General features: G+C 47.1%; 1 protein-coding gene across 2 annotated transcripts in view; it reads right to left on the reverse strand.

Annotated features, from left to right (window-relative positions):
• Lama3 (laminin subunit alpha 3) overlaps positions 1 to 23,605 on the reverse strand; it is a 233,592-nt gene that overhangs the window by 207,307 nt on the left and 2,680 nt on the right. For both annotated transcript variants that reach the window (XM_052155507.1, XM_052155506.1), the window contains exon 2: positions 1,288 to 1,440. In XM_052155507.1, the coding sequence (XP_052011467.1) occupies positions 1,288 to 1,440 (153 nt within the window). The remainder of the gene's footprint in view (positions 1 to 1,287; positions 1,441 to 23,605) is intronic.

Here is a 23,605-nt window from a genome sequence, read left to right on the forward strand (position 1 = left end):
TGATCTCTGCAGACACCAGCATACATGTGGTACACACACACACACACACACACACATTTTTAAAGCTAACATTAGTTATCAGAATCCCAGAAGGAAACATGCTGAGAATTACTTAATGAAACAATGGCTTGAAACATCCAGAGCTCATGAAAAGCACAAACTGACAGATGCGAGCGGCTGCAGGGGAGAAGCCAAAACTAAATGAATCCACATTCAATGTCTACTAGTAGCCCAGACAGCAACCCAAACAGTAGCACTAGATGCACAGTCTTCCAGCGGACATCTGAGTCAACAGTGGTGCTCATAAATTTAGGGCTACATGAGTCTATTATGCATTATTTAGTAGCTGTAATATTTCCCAAGTGCCTACTGGAGTGTAATAAATACGTGTTAAAGAAATAGTGTGAACTCCCTCCTTTAAAAGGTAGAATAAACCAGGCATGGTGGCACTCCAGAGGCAGAGGCTGAGGCAGGCAGGTCTCTGTGAGTTCAAGGCCAGCCTGGTCTACAAAGCAAGTTCCAGGACAGCCAGGACTATTTCACAGGGAAACCTTGTTTTGAAAAACTAAAATAAAATAAACTAACCTGTAGAATAAGCTGTATTTATTTTCATTTTCTATTTGGACAAAACAAAGTACTTTAAGTTTAATGCCTTGAAATAAAATGTTTATCATCTCGAAGGAGTCAGCATGGCCGGGCCAAGTTCTCTGCTCAAGATCAAAAGTACATCAAGCTGTCAGCTGGATCCACTTTTTGTGGGATGTTGGCTGGTGGCCACCCTCAGCTTCCAGAGCTACTTTCAAATCCTTGCCTCACGACTGTCTCCAGGACAAGTTCACAACCTGGCAGCTTTTGCCTTCATGGCTAGTAGGGGAATCTCTCACAGTCAAATGACCACTCTCCATCTTATTTTTTGAGACCATGCCTCTCACTGGATGTGGAGCTGGCTGGCTAGGCAGGCTGGCTGGCAAATCCCAGGGATTGCCTCTCCACCTCCGCAGTCCTGAGATTGCAGCCTGCCACCATGCCTGGCTTTTACGTAGACTCTAGAAGACTAAACTTAGGTCCTCATATTTGTGCAACAAGCCCTTTGCCAATTGAGCCAAGACAAGGCTGAGGATCTGTGCTGTGACTTACGCTGGCCTGGGCTTTATGGGGAGCAAAATATCCATGTCGTGGATTGAAAACAATGAATAGATTAAAGCTAACATTTATTTCTGTCTGTCAGAAATCACAGAAGCAGAGATCCAAACCCATATCCTCGTTCCAACCAAAAGCAAGACTCACCTGGCCCAGATCCAAGGTGAGGTTGACTTTGTTGTACTGTGTGCCGGCGGAGAGAGGTGGGCTTTGCCACCACCGCTCAGATCCATCTATAGCATGGATGGCTGGATGCGCCCTTCTGGGATCCTCAGAATTGCAGTAGTCACAGAACTGGCCCTGGGGAGGAGAAAAGGTCTTTTAAATTTTTTCAAGGAATGTTTTTGCACTAGTTTAGCAGAAGAAACAGCCCAAACAGACTGCGCCATGTCAGGTAGAGATGCCTGTTGTATTGCTGCAAGGATGCCCTTGACAGAAGCCTCTTTTCACTTAGTCTGAAGCCAGGTCTGCTGTTTGTAGTCAGAGTATTGTATTCCTCCGGCCCTTGTGACTCTGCTTTCCTCGACCCACACAACTCTTTACAAAAAATGTCTAAATTGGGGATGCAAGGATATTTTCTCTCTCACAAACCCACTGGGCTGTTAGCAGTTCAGCGTGAGACATATTCTCTACCATGATCCCAATAGAGACACGAAATGCACAAATGAACACCAAGAAAGCCACAGCACACAGCAGGTTCCTCTGCAGAATACAGAACGCTGTCGCGGCTAAGGCTGAGCCTGCGCAGTCCATGGAGGAAGGGGACACCTGAGCTGCCTGTGAGAGTGGAGAAGAGGTCTCTTATAAACAGTCTTTAGCCTCAAACAAGAAAGTGTTCCAAGCAGAACAACCAACCTGAGCAAAGACGGGACTAGCTGGTCTACACCGGCTGGGAGATAGGACGGCATAGATCAACGGGAGGGTGGGACCGGCTGGGAGCACCCAGCGAGAAGCAGTTAATACAGTTGGTAAACTGGAGTCTGTTTCCCCCAGGGGCGCCTGGTGTTACAGTAGCCGAGCCCTAACTGAGTTTGCTGCTCTTTGGCAGGCAGATGGTTTTGATTCTGGCTTTGTTCTCTTTTATTCTTTGCAACTCAGAATTTTACAGATATTTGCCAGGCAAAAAGCTGAAACTTGGTCTTCCTTGTGTTTGGATAATATGTTAACTTTGTCAAAGGTCTATGGCTCCCCACCAGGGACGGACCTCACAGACTCGCAAATGAAGTTATCCTGGAGTATAAGTAGTGTGAAGGAGGAAAGAGGAAAGCAGCAAAATTGTGCTCGCTGCTTCTTCAGAAATGTGCTGTAGCCAATGGGTGGCTCTCTAGCCATCGTCAGCAATTCTCCAGAGTTTCGAGATAAGCTTGCGGCGACTCCATTGACAAGTTCTTAGGGACATTAAAGGTTTTCTAGTTAATCGTGTGTGTGTGAGAGAGTGAGTGTATGAATGTATGTGTAAGTATGTGTGTGAATGTGTATGAGTGTGTGGATGTACGTATAAGTATGTGTGTGTGAATGTGTGAGTGTATATGAATATGTATGTGTGAGTGTATGTGTATGAATATATGTGTGAATGTGTGTCTTATATGAGTGTATGTGTGTGAATGTGTGTGTGTGAGAGTGTGTGTGTGTGTGTGTGTGTGTGTGTGCAAGTGGGAGGGGCACAGGATAACCTTAGGCAATTGGTTCTCCCTATCTTTATGTAGATTCCAGGAATCAAACTCAAACTGCCAGATTTGCACAGTAAGGTCCCTCCTCATGGGGGAGAATTTCTACTGTTGATTTAAGCCTTCAAGTTTTGGAGTATTCATCATCATCATCATCATCATCATCATCATCATCATCATTATCGTTAAAAAGACCAGTAATTGAACAGGAAACAGAATATCCCTAAATTTCCAAAACATATACCAAATCTTTTCACAGCATCAAAAGAAGTACAAAGTTCATCGTGAAAATGGGCAAAAATAGGAACAGGGCTCTCCCAGAAGAGACAGAAAAGCTTAGGAGTGGTCATCACCATTAACAGTTCTAGCAGACCACGTACACTAGGGTTTCACACAGTCAGCCTTCCCAAATTTAAAATGTGGTGACAATGAATATTAAAGGGTGTCCTAAGAGAGTGAGTTACTGAGTGTGTGACTTACTAACAGTGTGAATTGGCAGCTGCTTTGGTATCACTGCTAAGGCTAGTTCACACCTACCGCTTAGCAAGCAATCCAACTCCTGAGTTCACAACCCAGGAAGAACAGCATGCTCATATCTGATGTATTGCAGTCTCTTCACAAGAGCAAAGTCCTGAGACTAACCCTACCGTGTGGCTACAGGAAATGGGCAACTCAGGAATGGCATGGGCACATCATTGGTGGCTGTGGAAACCACAGATAAATGGACATGCTCAGCAAGACACCCACAGACTGCAATACAACATTCTTTAGAAAATATATATGGATAAAAACATATACTCTTTTTTCAATAAGCCACTGAGTATAGGGACATATGTCTGTAATCCCAGGGCTGTGAGTTTGAGGCCATCCTGGGCTACACAATGAGACCCCTAGCCCAAGAAAGAAACCAAAACAAAACAAAAAGAAAGAACAAAATGAGGGAAGCAAGTAATAATTAATAAGGAACTCAGGATGGTGGGTTCCTCATGTCTGAAGACTGGAGATGGGGGGGGGGGGAGACACGTGCTGCCACACGGGGACACGTGCCGCCACACGGGGACACGTGCCGCCACACGGGGACACGTGCCGTCACACGGGGACACGTGCCGTCACACGGGGACACGTGCCGTCACACGGGGACACGTGCTGCCACACGGGGACACGTGCTGCCACACGGGTTACTGTTTAGGCTCTACCTTTGGTTTTCGTAGCAAGTTTATGTATGTTTACTGTGTTTTTTTTTCTTTTGGTTTTTTTTTTTTTTTTTTTTTTTTTTTGGTTTTTCGAGACAGGGTTTCTCTGTGTAGCCCTGGCTGTCCTGGAACTCACTCTGTAGACCGCTGGCCTCAAACTCAGAAATCCGCCTGCCTCTGCCTCCCAAATGCTGGGATTTAAGGCATGCGCCACCACTGCCCAGCTTACTGTACTATTAAACTATCACACACACACACATACACACACACACACAGTGGGGAGAGCCACAGACATAAATAAATTATAATTAATCCCTCCTTTTTTAATGTTAGCATTTAATTAACCTCCGGCGTGGCTTTAAGTCACCAGGACAGGCTCCTCCAACACTTTTATCTTCTCTTCAGCTCTCCTGCTGAGGTAGCTTAGGGAGCTCTCGCTTGCCCAGAACTCTGTAGTAGGCCGATTTAACACCATCAGTGACGGAGCAGCTCCAGTCTTGTTTTTTGCTGCATTTACCCGTGTCTGCTCGCTGACCAACGCCCACAATTTATCCAGGCTGACAGTGGGCAGCAGCTCTGGTTCCTCTTCAGGTGGCAATGCCTCATACCAGCTTTCCCGAAGTAACCTGGATGATATTTGTCAAAGCTGATCCTGTGGCGATGCACGCCTCCAGCGTTCCCGTGGCCTCCTGGGTGTTTGCGGTGCTTACCGAGCAGCCGTGGCCGCTCACGTGGCCCTGGAGTTTCCAGGTCTTCCTCAGTCTGGATGGCATGGTGGTGGCAGGAAGGAAAGGGGGAGCAATTAATCCCTTCTTTAAAAGAAAGGAGGGGCTGGAGAGATGGCTCAGCATGTAAGAGCACAAATTGTTCTTCCGAAGGTCCTGAGTTCAAATCCCAGCAACCACATGGTGGCTCACAACCATCCACAACTAGATCTGATGCCCTCTTCTGTTGTCTGAAGACAGCTACAGTGTACTTATATATAACTGATAAATCTTAAAAACGTGTTTCAAAATTATTTTTAAAAAAAAGAGAGAGAAAGAAAAAATAAAAAAAGAAAGGAGATGGGACTGTCCAAATAATTAGCCATGCAGTATAATGTTCCAGCATGTGGTTGACGGGAGATAAGCCAGCATTCACCAGCGCCTCAGCAACAGCGTCTTCTTCATTACCACGGGAATCTAGCCTCTGCTAGCCCCCAACACTCGTGATGGTTGTCTTAGGTTCAGTAGCCCCTGGTGTGTCATACTCTACAGTGAATTCATAATACAACCACTAATGGTCCTGATTCCAACAGTACCCCCAACAGAATGCTTGTTTTTCTGTTCTAACATCGATTCCTTTGCTTAGTTTACATAAATTGCTCAAAAATCTAAAGCATTAGAAACTGAAGTGAAATCAGAAAGATAACACTAACAGTTAGATCTGCCTTTGAAAGAAGCTGCTGAGAGACCAGAGAATCCTTTGACCACCACACCTCCCTAGAAAATGCTGGAAACACGATGGTATGGGCGGGGCTTGTAACAACACACATGAACCCTGAAGGTATAAAAATGAAGGAACGAAGAGTTGCAATGCCTTCCCTGAAGCCATACAGCCAGGACATGCTGGGACCAGGGCTTGCACAGAGCTCTGGAGTCACAGCCTAAGACATTTCCCTGGCTGAGGCACTCGGCAGCTCCATCAAAGAGGTCTGTCTCCGAGTCGGATGGAATGTGGGGCGGCGTTGCAAGAGCAATTATACTGTTCTCCAAGTACCTACCACCGCCAGATGTGCACAGAGACCCAGCTCAGAAAGGAGTCCTGCCTGGCAGCAGTTTACATGTACATATCGGGCACAGAAATCCTGGCAGGAGGAATGTCTAACCACACTCATCCATCAACAGCCCCATCACATGCCATGCACGCACACTGCCCGGGCTCCACTCCAATTCATCGTTCTCTAAGACTCTAGAAGCTAGTGTCTCCAGAGCTCAAACCTAAGCCAGCCATAAGTGGAAAATATTCTGCAGTGAGACAATTCCAAACCTAAGGCTGCCCCTTTGCAAAGATCCTGTTCCCTCTGAGAGGCACTGAAGCACACAGGAGTGGTTACAATTGATAAGCAAATATTCAGTCATTTTCCTGAAAGTTTGCACAGTGTGGAGTGAGGGGTGACTTCACAGCACATAGAGTACATGGTACTGTGGCTCCACACGATTCACAGCACCAGAGGCTGGGATACCTCCCAGCTGTGCCATGCCCCTGGATACAGAGATGTGAGTGACAGAAAAGAAGGGACTCACTATTGGTTCTAAGTGCTTAAGGAAAACTAAGAAAAAGTAAACAAGTGTGTGCAAATGTGTGATTCAAAATCTGTGTGCATGTGTGAAGCTGTGTGCATGTGTGCAAGCTGTGTGCATGCAGTCTGAATTCCAGGTGGGTTGGGAGCGGCTCTTTCTGGGTCATTTCAGAGGTCTATATTTTGGAGTGGAACAGATGTGTCATTGAGCTTTCTTGTAACTATGACAAAACACCAGAGAAAATCATCTACAGGAGGGAAATTGGGGCTCACCATTTTGGGGCTCTCAGTCCATGCTCACCTGGTCCCAACTCTTTGGGCCTGAGACAAGGTGGAGTGGAGCTTGTGGTAGAAAGCAAAACTGTTTGCCTCTTGGTGACCAGGAAGTCAAGAGTCACGGCAGGGAGAAAGAAATGACTGGGAACAAGATGAATCCTTACAATGGTAAATGTGATTGACAACTTGACAGGTTCTATGTCTAGGCAACAAGCCTCTGCATGTATCTGTGATGGAGTTGTAGACTGTAATTAGGGTGGTGTTTGTAGCTCACATGAATTGTCATCTGTGCTAGAGTGGGCCTTCAGTGACACAGCTGCCCTTGAGTTGTCCCTGATTGTGTGACCCCCTCACCCATACTCAGAACTCCAGCAAACTCATCGGCTCACCGCTGTGAACTTTAAGGATATGACTGCTTTGGTCTGTCTTCAGTTCCTGTCTGAGATGAATAGACACTTTTGTCTTGTCTCCTCAGGAAATCATGTAACAGTTTACTCTAACTGTGGAGAGCACCTGTACTCTAACTGTGGAGAGCACTGGTCCATGAGCCAGGCTCTTAGACTGGATAAAAAGGAGAAAGCAAGTTGAGGACCTGCATTCATCTCTTTCTGCTTCCTGACTGATGCACAGTGACAAGCCACCTCATGTTTGCCACCATACTTTCCCCACCAGGATGTCATACCCTCAAACGGAAAATAAATAAAAAATAAACCCTCCCTGCCTCAGTCCTTCCCTCCATGCTTGGTTCATTCATTTGTTTATTTGGTCAGATACTTTGTAACAGCAACAACAACAACAACAACAAAAACCCAACTAGTACAATACAATCAGTCCCTAAGAGTACTACCCTAAGAACCTCTCCATCAGCAGAGTCCTAAACCAGGAAATAGCCCACCATGACCTACCCATTTCCCTAGAATCCGTCAGCTGGCAGAAAGTCATACATACCTTCAGAGGGATTTTAGATCCAAACCATAGCAGGTGGAGGTTCACATCCTGACCCCTGCAGTACTGTGGAGCATTAATGCAATTCCTTAGCCCCTGTAAGCTTTGTTTCCCTTTTATTTAAGTGTGTTAGTCTGCCAGTTTTGTGCTGTGCTTATCAGAGTTAGATGTGATGCTACACATGAAGCATCCAGCTCAGATATATGAGCACACCGCCACTAGAACCAATTGAGTGCTTATAGAAAATGCAGACTGGGCTGGAGAGATGGCTCAGCAGTTAAGAGCACCAACTGCTCTTCCCAAGGTCTTGAGTTCAAATCCCAGCAACCAAATGGTGGCTCACAACCATTGGTAATGAGATCTGACACCCTCTTCTGGAGTGTCTGAAGACAGCTACAGTGTACTTACATATAACAAATAAATAAATCTTTAAAAAAAAAAGAAAGGAAGGAAGGAAGGAAGGAAGGAAGAAAGAAAGAAAGAAAGAAAGAAAGAAAGAAAGAAAGAAAGAAAGAAAGAAAGAAAGAAAGAAAGAAAGAAAAGAAAGAAAGAAAAGAAAGAAAATGCAGACTCAAGTATCCTTCACAGGCCTTACAGAATCAACATCTCTGGTGAAAGCAAAAATCAGAATTATTTATTTCTCCAATTATTTTTCTGCTTATGAGTCTGAAAACTACAGAGGTAACATGATTGATGTACAGGTACCATAGAGACATCTGACGTCCAAGGTCACAGAGCCACTGCATTGGTAACAATAAGACAGTAGGACGCATCTACAAGCCAGGGTAGACACCTCACACTTTACACGGACATAGTTTGCATTCCCAGATAAATCTGGAGGATAGAGACAATCACTGTGCAGTCGAGACACAAAGAGAGGGAGCAGTCTATCCGCGTGGAGGAGCCAAGCGAGGAACCCAGAAAAGGTTGACTCAGGCTGGACACTGGAGAAGACGGCAGGATACCGGTGGCTGGGGCTGATGCCCCAGTCTGCCTGTGGCTGGAGGACATGTATTCTGGGAAGATGCATTCTGACTAAGCCATGGCCCAATGACCAAGCAGCCTCAGGTGCCCATGCCGAGATGCTTTTGCCCGTCTCCCCTCTGTCTCCTTGGAGTTAACACCCTCCCTGCTTCCCCATGTTCATTCTGTTCTCAGTGCATGAACTCATTTAACTTGCTTTGGTCCTAAGCCATAACCTCCCTGCGGCTGTCTGAGCCCACTACGCCTGCCTTCCCTCCTACAGTTTTGGAGAGGCCATCTGTGTTCCACGGGCCCACATCCTGTCTCTACGGCCTGTTCAAAACCATAAACAGCTGTACCTCCCTCAGCCTCTCTCCAAAGGTGACTCACTTGCTACTTCTTCAATGGCCTAGAACCTTATGCTGCCTCAGGGCCTTTACACGTGATATTCTGTCTCCAAGGAACACACTACACACAACTTCAGACTCTCTTCAAGGAGATTTCCCCTAACGAGAAGTAGGTATGTTGTACTCTGACCTGTAAGTGTCCTATCCAATCACTAGCCATTTAGATTTCTAAGAACTCTGATAGTTCTTGGATTGTAAATACCCTGAAGTCAGGGACCTCAGAGGCTTTGTTCATAACCATAAACCCAGAACTGGGTACCTGGCTCGAGGCAAGCATTCAATAGTCATTAACATAATTAATAAGCTAAGTGGCATGCACGATTCAGCTACATATTAATTTGTAGTTTAGTGATCGTTTCCATTTGGGATGAAATGGATCTTACCGCTGTCCTGTCACTAAGGTCACTGATTCGAGTGTACAGCCTGCCTACTGTAGACTTGCTTTCTGTGCTACGGTGGGTGCAAACCTTCCTGGTCCACTTCTTGGGCCTCCCCAGAGCAACTCTCCTCTCTTCTCTTCTCCACTGGATGCTCTGGCCGGGGAGTGCCTCTCACACTCACCCCAGATCTCCCTGGTCCCCAAGACCTCTCAGGCGCTAACTTCCTGTGGTGGTTTAAATGGCCCCATAGGCTCATAGTGAGTAGCACTATTGGGAGGTGCAGTCGTGTTAGGGAAAATATGTCACTGGGGGGGATGGGGGTGGGGCGGGCTTTCAGGTTTCAGACACTCAAGCCAGGCCCAGAGTCTCCTTCCCTTCCTGCTGCCTGGTGATCCAGATGTAGAACTCTCAGCGCCTCTAGTACCATGCCTGCTTGCTGCCTGCCTGCCTGCTGCCTGCCACCTGCTTCCCTGCCTCCCTGCCTCCCTGCCTGCTGCCTGCCTGCCTGCCTGCCTGCTGCCTGCCTGCTGCCTGCCTGCCGCCTGCCTGCTGCCTGCCTGCCTCCCTGCCTGCTGCCTGCCTGCCTGCCTGCTGCCTGCCTGCTGCCTGCCAGCCTGCCTGCCTCCCTGCCTGCCTGCCTGCTGCCTGCCTGCTTGTCTGCCGCCTGCCTGCCTGCCTCCCTGCCTGCCTGCCTGCTGCCTGCCTGCCTGCCGCCTGCCTGCCTGCCACCTGCCTGCCTGCGCCTGCCTGCCTGCCACCTGCCTGCTGCCTGCCTGCCTGCTGCCTGCCTGCCTGCCTGCTGCCTGCCTGCCTGCCGCCTGCCTGCCTGCCTGCCACCTGCCTGCCTGCCACCTGCCTGCCTGCTGCCTGCCTGCTGCCTGCCTGCTGCCTGCTGCCTGCCTGCCTGCCTGCTGCCTGCCTGCTGCCTGCTGCCTGCCTGCCTGCTGCCTGCCTGCCTGCCTGCTGCCTGCCTGCTGCCTGCTGCCTGCCTGCTGCCTGCTGCCTGCTGCCTGCCTGCCTGCCTGCCTGCCTCCTGCCTGCCTGCCTGCCGCCTACCTGCCTGCCTCCCTCCCTGCCTGCCTGCCACCTGCCTGCTGCCTGCCTGCCACCTGCCTGCTGCCTGCCTGCCACCTGCCTGCTGCCTGCCTGCCACCTGCCTGCTGCCTGCCTGCCTGTTGCCTGCCTGCTGCCTGCCTGCCTGCCTGCCACCTCCCTGCCTGCTGCCTGCCTGCCTGCCTGCTGCCTGCCTGCCTCCCTGCCTGCCTGCTGCCTGCCTGCTGCCTGCCTGCTTGCCTGCTGCCTGCCTGCCTCCCTGCCTGCCTGCCTGCCTGCCTGCTGCCTGCCACCTGCCTGCTGCCTGCCTGCTGCCTGCCTGCCTGCCTCCCTGCCTGCCTGCCTGCCTCCCTGCCTGCCTGCCTGCCTGCTGCCTGCTGCCTGCCACCTGCCTGCTGCCTGCCTGCTGCCTGCCTGCCTGCTGCCTGCTGCCTGCCTACCTACCTGCCTGCCTGCCTGCTGCCTGCCTGCCTCCCTCCCTGCCTGCCTGCCACCTGCCTGCTGCCTGCCTGCCACCTGCCTGCTGCCTGCCTGCCACCTGCCTGCCGCCTGCCTGCCACCTGCCTGCTGCCTGCCTGCCACCTGCCTGCTGCCTGCCTGCCTGCCTGCTGCCTGCCTGCTGCCTGCCTGCTGCCTGCCTGCCTGCTGCCTGCCTGCCTGCCTGCCACCTCCCTGCCTGCTGCCTGCCTGCCTGCCTGCTGCCTGCCTGCTGCCTGCCTGCTTGCCTGCTGCCTGCCTGCCTCCCTGCCTGCCTGCCTGCTGCCTGCCACCTGCCTGCTGCCTGCCTGCTGCCTGCTGCCTGCTGCCTGCCTGCCTGCCTCCCTGCCTGCCTGCCTGCCTCCCTGCCTGCCTGCCTCCCTGCCTGCCTGCCTGCCTCCCTGCCTGCCTGCCTGCCTGCTGCCTGCTGCCTGCCACCTGCCTGCTGCCTGCCTGCTGCCTGCCTGCCTGCTGCCTGCTGCCTGCTGCCTGCCTACCTACCTGCCTGCCTGCCTGCTGCCTGCCTGCCTGCTGCCTGCCTGCCTGCTGCCTGCCTGTTGCCTGCTGCCTGCTGCCTGCTGCCTGCCTGCCTGCTGCCTGCCTGCTGCCTGCTGCCTGCCTGCCTGCCTGCTGCCTGCCTGCTGCCTGCCTGCTGCCTGCCTGCCACCTGCCTGCCGCCTGCCTGCCACCTGCCTGCTGCCTGCCTGCCTGCCTGCCATGTTCCCGCCTTGATGATAATCGACTGAACTTCTGAATTATAAGCCAAGCCCAAATAAATGTTTTTCTTTATTAGATTGCCATGATTATAATCTCTCTTCACAGCAATGGAAGGCCAAACCAAGACATTTTTCTCATGTATTAAGGCCAAATCAGAAAGGAAAGAAAAAAAGCAAAGCAAAACAAACAAACAAAATAAACCATAGTCATTTCCTAGTTACGACATACTTTTTCTGTATAGATCTTTTTTCATTCAAAAGGGGTTTTCCTGGGCCTGTGCACTTGCTGCCCCAAACCTGGGTCCTTCTTTGTCATCACTGGAAGCCTCAACTGGCAGGCAGTGGGTCTGCCTAGTAGGCTACTCGTTGGAACATCAGCCTCTGGCCTGCTAAGAGCCTGACACCATCCTTAGGGACAGTCAGACCCTCGAGTCAGACCCTCCCTGCTCCATCTCCAGTTTCTACTTTACTCTTATAAAACACTCTTTTCCAATTTACATTCCCATTGTCCCCAGGTCCTCAATGCCCCCATTCATCCTGCTTCAGGTTCATCATTAATTAAATTCTTTCAAAGACAAGGAGGAATACAAATGCACACAAAGCCAGGATGAGGTGCTAGGAAATCTTGGAGGGCTTTCTTTAAGTCTCACTCGGCATAATGTTCAGATGCATCCCATCTGGGGCCAAGTTCCTAGGAAATGCAGAATGTATTTCCACCACAAGGGCCTGCGTTGTTCCTCTACCTAGAACTTACTTTCTCACCCCGCACCTGACTCCCCTGTGTCCTGGGTTTCTGCCATCGGCCTTTACGTGGACTCCTCTGCCCTGCTCAGCGACGACCTGTAGTCATTCTGTTTACTCAGTGGTCACCACCTCCCCAGAATACATTAGTTCAGGGGCCATCCCTGCCTTCTGTTGTGGCTGTCTCACATGTCTGTTCTCAAAAGGTGTCAGTAAATATTAAATACAGAAGCAAATCAATAGTGCACATAGATGCATCCAGTAGCATTATGCCAGATAGTACAGATCTTTACAGTACAAGAAAGTAGTACAGGTTCACCTCAAAAACGTCGTCAGCTCCTGCCCATAATCAGGCGTTAGCACAGTCAGCCGGGGCAATGAAGGCAATCGCTATGACTATTTCTTGTCCATGACCATGTGGGCGAGAGGCTAAAACAAAAAGGGGTTCTGGTGCCCACAATTCCACTGCTCCTCCATGAAATAGCACCAGGCAAAGGCCAGGTGACAGGAGGAGCTGCCCCACTGGCACAGATGTCCCAAAAGGCTTTGTATGAGCCTTCTTATGGCCCACAAGGGAAACAGAAGAAAGGAGAAACAGAAAACTAAGAAATCAGAAGCCAGGCGGTGGTGGCGCATGCCTTTAATCCTAGCACTTGGGAGGCAGAGGCAGGTGGATTTCTGAGTTCGTTCGAGGCCAGCCTGGTCTACAGAATGAGTTCCAGGACAGCCAGGGCTACACAGAGAAACCCTGTCCTGAAAAGACAAACAAACAAACAAACAACAACAAAAAAAAACCCTAAGAAATCAATTTGGCAAAAACAACAGTGACAACAAAACTTAAGGATTAGGGAATTCACGTCAGATGTTTGTCACCTAAATTGGGTCCCAAACATCACAGCTATGGAATGAGGCCTGAGAATTTACCCTGCAACAAATACTCCCAGCCTCCAGAGCTGTGGTGGATAGCCTTGGGTTTGTATTTTGATGCTAATTGCACTCGTCAGAGGGGCTGCAGATGAGGAGTTGCCTGGTGAACCTTCTCCCCACCTGAACTTTTCAAATAAAGGCTGAGCCAATGATTGGGCAGGAGGAAGGGGAGGAGCTGAGAGTTTAGGGGAGGAGAAAAGAATCAAGGGGGGGGGAGCTAAATAGGATCGCCGGGAAGGGGGAGGAGCTACGGAGGCTGAAGAGAAGCTCTCGTGGCCTGGAGAAACCGCAAGTTATATGGGATAATATAGATGGGAATAGTGTAGTGGGAGATCTGCCCAATCTAGGCTTATAGCTCGTATTGTTACTGATTGAGCTGAGATTTCTTTTATGAAATAATTGGGTTGGAAACAAAGTAGCAACACAGAGCAGTGGAAAACCAAACCCCATTGTTTCAGGTTCAGGTCTAGACTCCTTTTGGCAACAAACTGATTTACTCCTGCACAAAGGAAGTCTTGATAGAGGCGTGGGGGTGTGGGGAGGGCTACCTCGGCCAAACAATCTCCAAACAGAGAGCCCAGGTGGTGCACAGGTGTTTTTGTAAAATCAAAATCCTTAACTCTGAGCCAGTCTGGTGAGCACCTCATCTATAAAAAAGATTCCTAATATGGATGAGATCTACCATCTATTCAGCCACAATCTCTCCTCAAGCTGTTTAAGAACCACATCTGCAGTAATCTGATTACAAACATCTTTTTCCACCCCCAGGGCCTCACACAGCGCCCTGCCCCCATCTTCTCCTCTCCCTTGCATCCCAGTCAAAAGTACCACTGCAGTAGCTGCAGTAACTACATAGAAAGCACTCTCAGGCTCACAAAGAACAGCAATGGACGGTCTCCCTCTGGAAGTGAGAAGACCATACTCCAGATGTCTACAGGGCTGTGCTCTCCCTAAACCTGTTGGGGAAGGCTCCCTCTGTGCCTTCTCCAGCTTCCTGAAGCCTAGCCCAAGACATCCATCTTCACTGATGTACCAAGAACCTCTGCTTTGAAGCCTAACACACCAAGGCCACCCCTGCGACATCACTGTCTTCAAGAGAGCAGGTGTGAGAATCCAGACTTGTCAGGTCTGGTGGCGTTCCCTCATGGAAGAAGGGTGTGGAGAGGGTCATTAGACCCTCATCACAGGCTCCTACTGCTCGCTTCTGCATGTGACCTCAGGGTATGACATCAGCAGGAGTGAGGCACACAGAGGTGGAAGGCAAACTGATGGAGGAGTCAGTCCATCTCTGCAGCTGGGAGGAAGTTCTCACCTCTGCTGGGGGGAGACTCTTCAGTGGGGCGTTTGCTTAGGGGCCACCACCTCTGCTCCCCAAGCAGATCCAGTAAACTCGCTAGCTCATCAGACTAGACTGGGGTAGAATCATTTGGTCTGTCATTGGTGCCTCCAGGGAAAGTTCATAAAACATCTGCCTTACAGAAAGAAAAAAAAAAAAAAAAACCCACAGCTTGTTGAGACTTGGTGTTGCTCTGGCAGGAAACTTCTAGGCTGGCACTGCCCTTTGAACATTACACCGAAGACAAGCTGACACAAGAAAGACTGTCAGGAGCAGGAAGAAACTGTCCCGCCCTCAGGGAGCGGGGAACACAGGAGCTAACATGGAAGGAGATTTGAATAGAAAATCTGCAAGGTGCTGTGGAATCAGGTGGACGGTGCAAAGCTCAGCTGGAGCTCCGAGGAAAGCCTGCTAACCCGCACAGTGGGGCACAGTAGGTAGCACCGCACAGTAGGCAGCACTGCACAGTAGGCAGCACTGCACAGTGGGCAACTAACGCGCAGACTCTTCACCCTTAGTTCCTGGGGCTTGAACCTTGGCTTTACTGCATGTTTGCTGTGTAGTCTTAGACATGTGGCTTAACTTCTCTGTGCTCCAGAATCCTTTTTAGTAAAACGAGCAGGTCCAGCAAAGCTCCTTTATAAAGTTTGGTAAATGGCTGTGGTGATTAATTGGCCAGCATAGAGATAAGTGGAGTGGCTCAATAGATAAAGGTGCTAATTGTGCAAACAGCCTAAGTTCTACTCCAGAACTCAAGTAAAGGCAGAAGGAGCGAACTCTGTTTTGCAGTATTACATTAGGAGTATGTGTGTGTGTATTTTGCTGGCTTGCATACACAGTTGATTGCTTACCACATATTCTCAGTGGTGTGCACGTGCACACACACACACACACACACACTTTTAAAAGCAAGAAGTCAACACGTGTGCTCAGCCAGTGCCTAGAATCACTCAGTATGGCACTGGGGTGTGTTATGTTTCTGTCTTGGAGTGTGTTACGTTACCGTCTTGGAGTGTGTTACGTTACCGCCTTGCATTAAACAGGCCCTGACTATCAGTCTATGCCTCCCCATCTATCTGGTGCCATCCTATAAACTTTGTCCAGAAAAATGATAGCATTGGACTAATGGAACCAGCTTCTTCCTCACTTCCGATGGTGAACACAGTCACTGAAAGCCCGTGTCTCTCTGACTAGCATCCATTCGTTAATTCCACGTGTGTTTTCTGACCACATGAATCTCACTGAGAGATTACAATGCTTACAAGGATGAAAACTAGGACACGTGGGACTCAATGACCTGGCTGCCCCAAGGCAGTTTCCACCCTGTTGGCAAGAGAATTCTAATTCTAATCAGTGCCCTGGAAGCTCTAGCAAAGGCAGATGCAGCCCTGCGCAAGCAGATTCTGGCTCTCCACAGTCTTTTGCACATACACCATATCCATAAGCAGGTCCTTGCATTTAGACCCTGGTTTAAACTACTCAGGACCGTTTAATAAACACTTTTCCCCAGTGGGCAAATGGGCCCAGAAACACCTAAATGGCAACCAGAAATAACTCATGATCTGAAAAATGTATTATTGCCACATAAATTAGCTTTAATGGAAGTGGAAGTTTACGGTTTCGTTGGAAAGTCAGTTGTGCTAGATGATGTTTTGCTGAGGCAAACGTGAAGGAGTGTTTTCCTGAAGCAGACACAGGCGAGAGGATGTTTCACTAAAGCAGACACATGAAGGAACTTTTCGCTGTGGCCAGCATGTGAAAGGACATGTGACAAAGGATTCTTTGCTAATGGCAAGCATGTATTGGTTCCATTTGTCGTGACTCCATAGAGGAAAAGGCACCAAAAAAAGTTATGTTGGTGTTCTGGAGGCTTCTTGCCACCTCTGAGGACTTGGGCTGATGCTAATGCATTCTGAAACAGTTTGAGAGACACCATTGTACAAGAGAGAGGCTGCAGTGGACAGTATCTTTGGGCCTTTCCTCTGTGACTAGGTTTCTTTCTCTCAGATTAGCTGACCTCGACTCTCAATGGCAATGGTAATTCAGAACATGAAGGCAATCTGCTCATTCAAGGTCTGGACACTTGTAGCATGGGCAATCCCAAAGGTGCTTTAACTCCATGAGATTTGCCTAGGGAAAAAAGAAATGGCTGCTGGTCTGGTGTGGGACATGCATCTTCACTGGTCCGTCAAGTCGACTCACCAAGGAAAAGCACCTCTGTGTCCTCTCCATCTGTGTGCTTGTACATGGGCTTTCATTGCTGAAACATGACTGAGGGTCTACACGTGTGGGAAAATATTAAGAACATTCTTTTGAAACGAAGAGGGGCTGGAGAGCTGCTGCCCTTCCAGAGCACAAGGGTTCAATTCCTAGCACCCCCATGGTGGCTCACAATCATCTGTGACCCCAGTCCAGAGAATCTGATGCTTACTTCTGGCCTCTGCAGGCACCAGGCATATGTGTACACAAACACATATGCAGGCAAAACACTGATAAATATAAAATAAATTAAAGCTATTAGTCACCGTTAAATGGATAGGACATTTGTCTGAATTGTCAAAATAATTTTATCATTAATAATTGTTAACAAGAAGGATATAGTAAATGTCTTAAACTTCCCAGCCCCTCACTCAAGGGCTTTATGTGAATGAGAGGAAAGGCCCTGTTAACAAACAATCCTCTTTCACAATAGTTCTATAAACAGAACCTTGGTGTGACTCAGTTTCCTGTTTATGGCCATTGGCACCAAGTTATACACACAGCTGAAACTTGGTTGTGGTTTATAGCACTGCCACACTTATCCATGCCTGTGTGTGCATGCATGGTGTCACTGTCATCCAAGTCAAACACAAGCTCTCTACAGGAGCCACAGTGGCGTACAGGCATAAAGGGCCTGTGGACCTGTCACTGTACAAATTCAGAATCTCTGGCGAATATGCCCTTCATCCCTGACAATTGTACTGCTAGCCTAAACTCTTAGGTCACAGTTTTCTTTTGCTTCTTATAAAGATTTTTTTAATTATTTTAAATCATGTGTAGGATATATAGCTGCACGTCTATGCACAGGATTGCAGGTGACCACAGTGGCTAGTGGTGTCACTCACCTGAAACTGCCATGAACCCGGGTCCTCTGGAAAAACATCAAGTGTACTTAACTGCTGAGCTATCTCAGCCCTGGACTCCAGGCTGTATTTTCAACATAGACCTCCAATTTCCATTTTGTCATTGTTTTTGCCCAGTGTATAATATCCCCAGGTTCCACAGGTAAAGGACCATGCAAAGCCAATATGCCTGTCAGGTTGACTGCTGGGCATCCTTTCTCTCTGTCCCCATCAAACGGTCAATAGTTTCTAAGTTCTTGCTGTACTGCAGGCTTTCTGATAAAGCATGAACAGGACCCTTGAATCAAAGAAATCTCTCAAAACAAAAAATTCAGAAATCTGAGTAACAGCGAGAATCTGAAATCTGCTTAATGGGATCTTGAGGGCCAAGAACACACAATGAATAACGTTCTCACACAAACACTACTCAGAATCATAAATCACCCTGCCTGTTGACCAGGACTACCATTAAAATGCCAGCCCTGTTGTTATAGATGCACTACCAAAAACAAGCCACTACCACGGAACTGGGTTCTATTTTCAGAAATGGCCTTTGCTCATTTCTGTAACTTTAATCTTTCCAGATCCTTTTGGCGTGAAATTCTAAGTCTTGGCTGGCTTCACAAACTTATTTTTAGAAAGTTCGAGGAAACAGAGCTGCTTTGGTTAACCCTCTACTTCCAGTACTTGTCCCTGGTTATTTACTCCAGCTGTATGTAAGCAGGGACAAGTCCAGCACCACTCAGATATCAGCAATGGATTAATCATATCTCTATCCTTCTCCACCTCTCAGGATCTGAAAGACAGACTCGTACAAATTACTGCCCACCCTGGGTGAGCATGACCAGTAGTCCAACCTCTGGAGCTCAGGTTTTTCTTCCTTCTCCGAACATGCTTCTTTCCTATCAGCAAGTAATCTACTTTTCTGAGCCCCTCAACTGTTGGAGCAGAAAGCAACTTCAGTTCCTTTTTCTTTGTGGAGGAAAATCCCAAACACAGCTCATCACCAAAGTGAGGAGTCTTTGTGAAGTTATTCTCTGACCTAGAGCCAAATCTGCTGAGTGAACTTGGAAAGCCACTTCCTACTCTGTCTGGAAATGATAGCCCATGTATATTGGCCTATTTCAAAAACCCATTGAATCCAGGAAAGGTGACTTATCTGGGCAGCCAGACAACAGGGCCAACCGGCCCATCACTAACACTGCCATGGGGAACATTTGGTGGCTCTCTGTTGAAAAATCTGAGGAGAGCCACAGTGAAGGAGCTCTGTGGTGAATTTTTCACCCCATACTTGCTCTGCCCATAACTGGAACGATTCTCTCCAACGCTGGTGTGTCAGGAAATACACCCAAGACTTAAATATTCAAGCTAGAGATAATAGCTATTTTAATTTAAAGTGAAAAACTCAGTTTTGCTAATCTTTAATATACAGATTGTCACAGGGGCCTTCATCCAGGCCCCAAGTCAGATAATTACTTGCTTTTAATGGTTTTGAGTGTCTGAGAGAGAAAGTAGGTCACCAGCCTAGTGTGTGACCATGATACATAACCTGGCCAAGTGAAATATGGATTCCCTGCCCTTAAACAGCAGAAAAGATACAAGCCTGGACTGGAATGAGAAGTGAACATGAATGTATGTCTCTTGCTGATTCAGGGCTCACAACTACCTCATGCTAAAGTACTAAAAGTACCCTGAAGATGAGGAGCCAAGATGGCGGACCCAAAGCAGCAGGCAGCACTTTCCCATTATCTCATGAAAACTAGTTTCTGAAGGACACACTGAAGGGTAAACAGAGGGACACTGAGAGACCCAGAGACTGCTTATGGGACAGAGGGTGAGAGAGCACAGCTGTGCAGAGCCCAGCAGCCCGACTGCCTAGTAGACGCACACAGGGACAGAAAGAGAGCAAAGGAAGAGAGCCTGGAAAACCCATGCAGAAACAGACTGAAAAGGAAGTCTATAGCTGATGTAGAGATTGCGTAATGGCCCTTGAGAACCCCTCTGCTTGTCTCAGTGTAAAAGTGAGATGCAGTAAGGGGGGCCATTGTCAAACTGTTGCTTTAGGAAATGTTAGTTCCTGTGATGGTTAGATACTGAGTGTCAACCTGACATAGCCTGGAGTCATCTGGGAAGATAGTCTCAATGAGGAATCGTCTAGATCAACGTGGCCTACAGGCATGTCGTGGGGGTTCTCTTGATTATGGTGACTGAGGCGGGAAGATCTAGCCCACCGTGAGCAGTACAATCCCCTAGGGTCCATCCTGGCTGTGTAAGAGTGAAGAAGGTGAGCTAAGTAGGAAGCATACATGCATTCGTTCTTTCTCTGCTCTGGACTCTAGAATGTGACTAGCTGCTTCAAATTCCTGCCTGACTCTGCCACAGTGATGAACTGTAATCTAATAAGAATTAGGGGAAAAAATCAAAGAGCATAAAAGCAACAAAATGAGAGAAATTAGCACACACATTTTCATCCTAACTCTGATTATAGTCATAATTTTCAAATTAAAAGGCATAGACCTCTGAGTAGATCAACAAAGATGATCCGACTATTTTCTTTAAAAAAATTATTAAATTTATTTGTATATGTAGAGAGAGGTACACATGCTACGGTGCACATATGAAGGTCAGAGGTCAACTAGTGAGAGTTCTTATACCATGTAGTACCAAGTACCAAACTCAGGGTGCCAGTTTTGACAGCAACTGTTTTTAGCACTGGGCCATTGCACAAATCTAAGGTCCACTTCTCAGCTGCCTACAGAAACCCAGCAACAAAGATATATAATGACAGAGTAAAAGGATAGGAAATGATATACAAGCAGCCAGTGTGCAGAAACAAGCAACTGCTGCTATATAGTCATATACAACAAAGCAGATATCAAACAATAATAAAAGAGACAAAGTCACTACATACGTCAGAAAGTCATGATCATTATAAACATATAGGCACCAAATGTTGGTGTATCCAACTCATAAAACAAACATCACTAGACACAATAGACACAGCCATAGTGATAATGGCTGGGAGCCACCATGTGGGTTCTGGGAATCAAACCCAGGTTCTCTGGAAGAGCAATAAGTGTTTAACAGCCAGGTGATTTCTCTTTAACCTCCAAGAAGAAATTTTTTAAATACTTAAACACATCAAATACAAATAGACAAATTCAATAACAAGTCTCTCAACAAAGCAAAGGTAAGGATCAAGAATATTCACTAATCTTCAATAATATCAATAGTCTTCATTCTCTCCCATAAAATAGGAAGGGAAAGCATTCTTCTAGTGTCAGCTATGAAGCCACTATCACTCTGATACTTAAGTCAAATAAGGATGACAGTTGACAAAAGAAAACCGTTGACCAATGCTCTAGTGAACATTAATGCAAAAAAAAAAAAAAGTTCAACAAAATATTTGCAGACTAAACCCAACAATCACTTAAAAAGTCATGCACCATGATACTGTTGGTTGTATTCTAGGGAAGCAAGGATGGTTCAACAAATGCAAAGTGGTAAATAAAACACAGCCCCAAATAGAATTAGTAACAGTGCAAATGATTATCTAGACAGACACCTGAAGTCACCGGACAAAAATCAACTTCTCTTCATCATAAAGATCCTAAGGAAGTCCACAGAAACATTGTGAATTAACATAATAAATGCTATATAGTATTACTTTGAAGCCAACATCATACGGAATGGGGAAAACTCAAATCATTTTCTCTAAAATCAGGACCACAACAAGGATGTCTGCTGTTAATGCTTTTATTCAATGACGTATGAAATAAACAAACAAATAAAATGGTCTACAGATTAAAGAGGAAGATGTCAAATTATTTCTATTTGCAAATGATATGATCCTATACTTAGAAGAGTCTACCAAAAACCTCTAAATCTGACAAAGTTAGCAAAGTAACAGTATAAAAAAATCAAGATATAAAACTCAGTAGCTTTTTATATATCAATAATTAATATACTGAGAAATATCTCATGAAAATAATCTCATTCACAAAACCCTAAAAAGTCCCTTGGGGTAAACATAACCAGAGAGGTGAGAGACCTTTGCAATGAAAACTGTGCAACTCCAAAGAAAGAAACCGAAGAAGACATCAGAAGATGGAGAGAATGCCTGCACTAGTGGGTGTGCAGAACAAATACTATTTCTATGCTACCAAAAGCCATCTAGTGTGTCACTGTTGTCCCTATCAGAATCCCAATGACATATTTTCATAGAACTAGAAATAATTATATATGAAAGCACGCTTGCATGTGTGCATGTGCATATATATACATACACACACACACACACACACACACCTGAACAGCCATGGCAATCCTAATTTAAAAAAAAAAAAGCAATACTGGAGATATCACAACACCTCATCTCAGATTATACGAGCACATAAGATGCACATAGATGCACATAAGATGCACATAAGATGCAGGGATGAGCCATGACGTTCTAAATGGGACCCAATGAGCCAGGCAGTAAGAGCAAGCCATCTAGTATGTCATGGAATTGTGTACAGTTAAAAAGCCTCTACACATCCCAGGAAACAACCAACAGAGTGAAGGGACACATAAAGAATGGGAGAAGGTTTTCACCAGCTATTCAACCAGTATAGAATTAATATCCAGGATATATAAATAATTTAAAACACTAATCACCCAAACTAATAGACAAACTGAGGAAATACTTTCCCCCAAAATGACAAGTAGCCAATAAATAGATGAAAAAGTGTTGGACATCCTTTGTCTGAAAACGCAAATCAAAACTCACTGAGAGTCTGTCTCATCCCAGTCAGCATGGGTACCATGAAAACAAGATGCACTGTGAGGATTCATAGAGTGAGACGGCCTTGTTAACCAGGGCAAGCACTCTGGCAACCGGAATGGAGGCTCCTTAAATCAGGAATAAATAAAACTACGATATACTGCAGCCATACCATAGGTCCAGGGTCAGACAAAGGAGACAAAGTCAGCCTACGACAGAAAGCCCTGCATGACTCTCTATTTGATGTTCACATGCCTACAACAGCCAGCGTGTGGACTATCCTAGGTGTCCACAACAGATGAGTGGATGAATATACACTGCAGAGAGTCAGTTCCCAACCTCTGAACTGTGACCCCTTCGGGGATTGAACAACCCTTTCACAGGGTCACCATCAGAAGACGCTCACAAAAGACCATCCGAAAACACAGATATTTACATTATGAGTTATAACAGTAGCAAAATTAATTATGAAGTAGCAACAAAATTAACTTTATGATTAGAGGTCACCACAACATGAGGAACGGTATTAAGGAGTCACAGAATTAGGAGAGTGGAGAGCCACTGAAGGACAGTGAAGCCAGAGGGCTGGCTCCGCCCCTTACCAGGCACCACGTGGAGAGCTGGCTCCGCCCCTTACCAGGCACCACGTGGCTCTTGCTCAGTCGATGGCTTCTGGCCTGATGCAAGTGGAGACAGACGCATCCTCCCTGGCCATGCTCCAGTGAGCATATGGACAAAACAAAATGAACTTGCTTTTTCCTTTTGGTGGGGAGGGTCACAAGGATGAACATGGGAAGACTGGAAGGTGTGATTGGGGTGCATGATATGTGATTCAATAATAATAATAATAATAATAATAATAATAATAATAATAATACAAAGCTCAAATTGTCCAAAGGATAATGGATAGAACTAGAGACCATCCAAAAAAATGAGCCAGACTAAGAAAGAAAATCTCCCACATTCTCCCTCATGTGTGAATCTAAATTTTAAGACAAGTCAGGAAAGTAGAAGGTGAACTACTGAGAGAGGGGGCCGGAGGAGGGGAGAGGAGGGAGGGAAGGGAAGGTAGTCGGCAAGTGGTTATGATTTGCAGGAGTGAACATTGAAGCCCATTGTCTTGACAATTAATACACAGTAGTAAAATGCTTTTTGGAAGAATTGCATGGATTTCCCCCAAACATTCCAAACTTGCTGACTCTCTCTGGGATGACAACTGGAGGCCAGCAGGGGTCTG

This window comes from Apodemus sylvaticus, chromosome 13, assembly GCF_947179515.1.
Source record: "Apodemus sylvaticus chromosome 13, mApoSyl1.1, whole genome shotgun sequence".
Lineage (NCBI taxonomy): Eukaryota > Metazoa > Chordata > Mammalia > Rodentia > Muridae > Apodemus > Apodemus sylvaticus.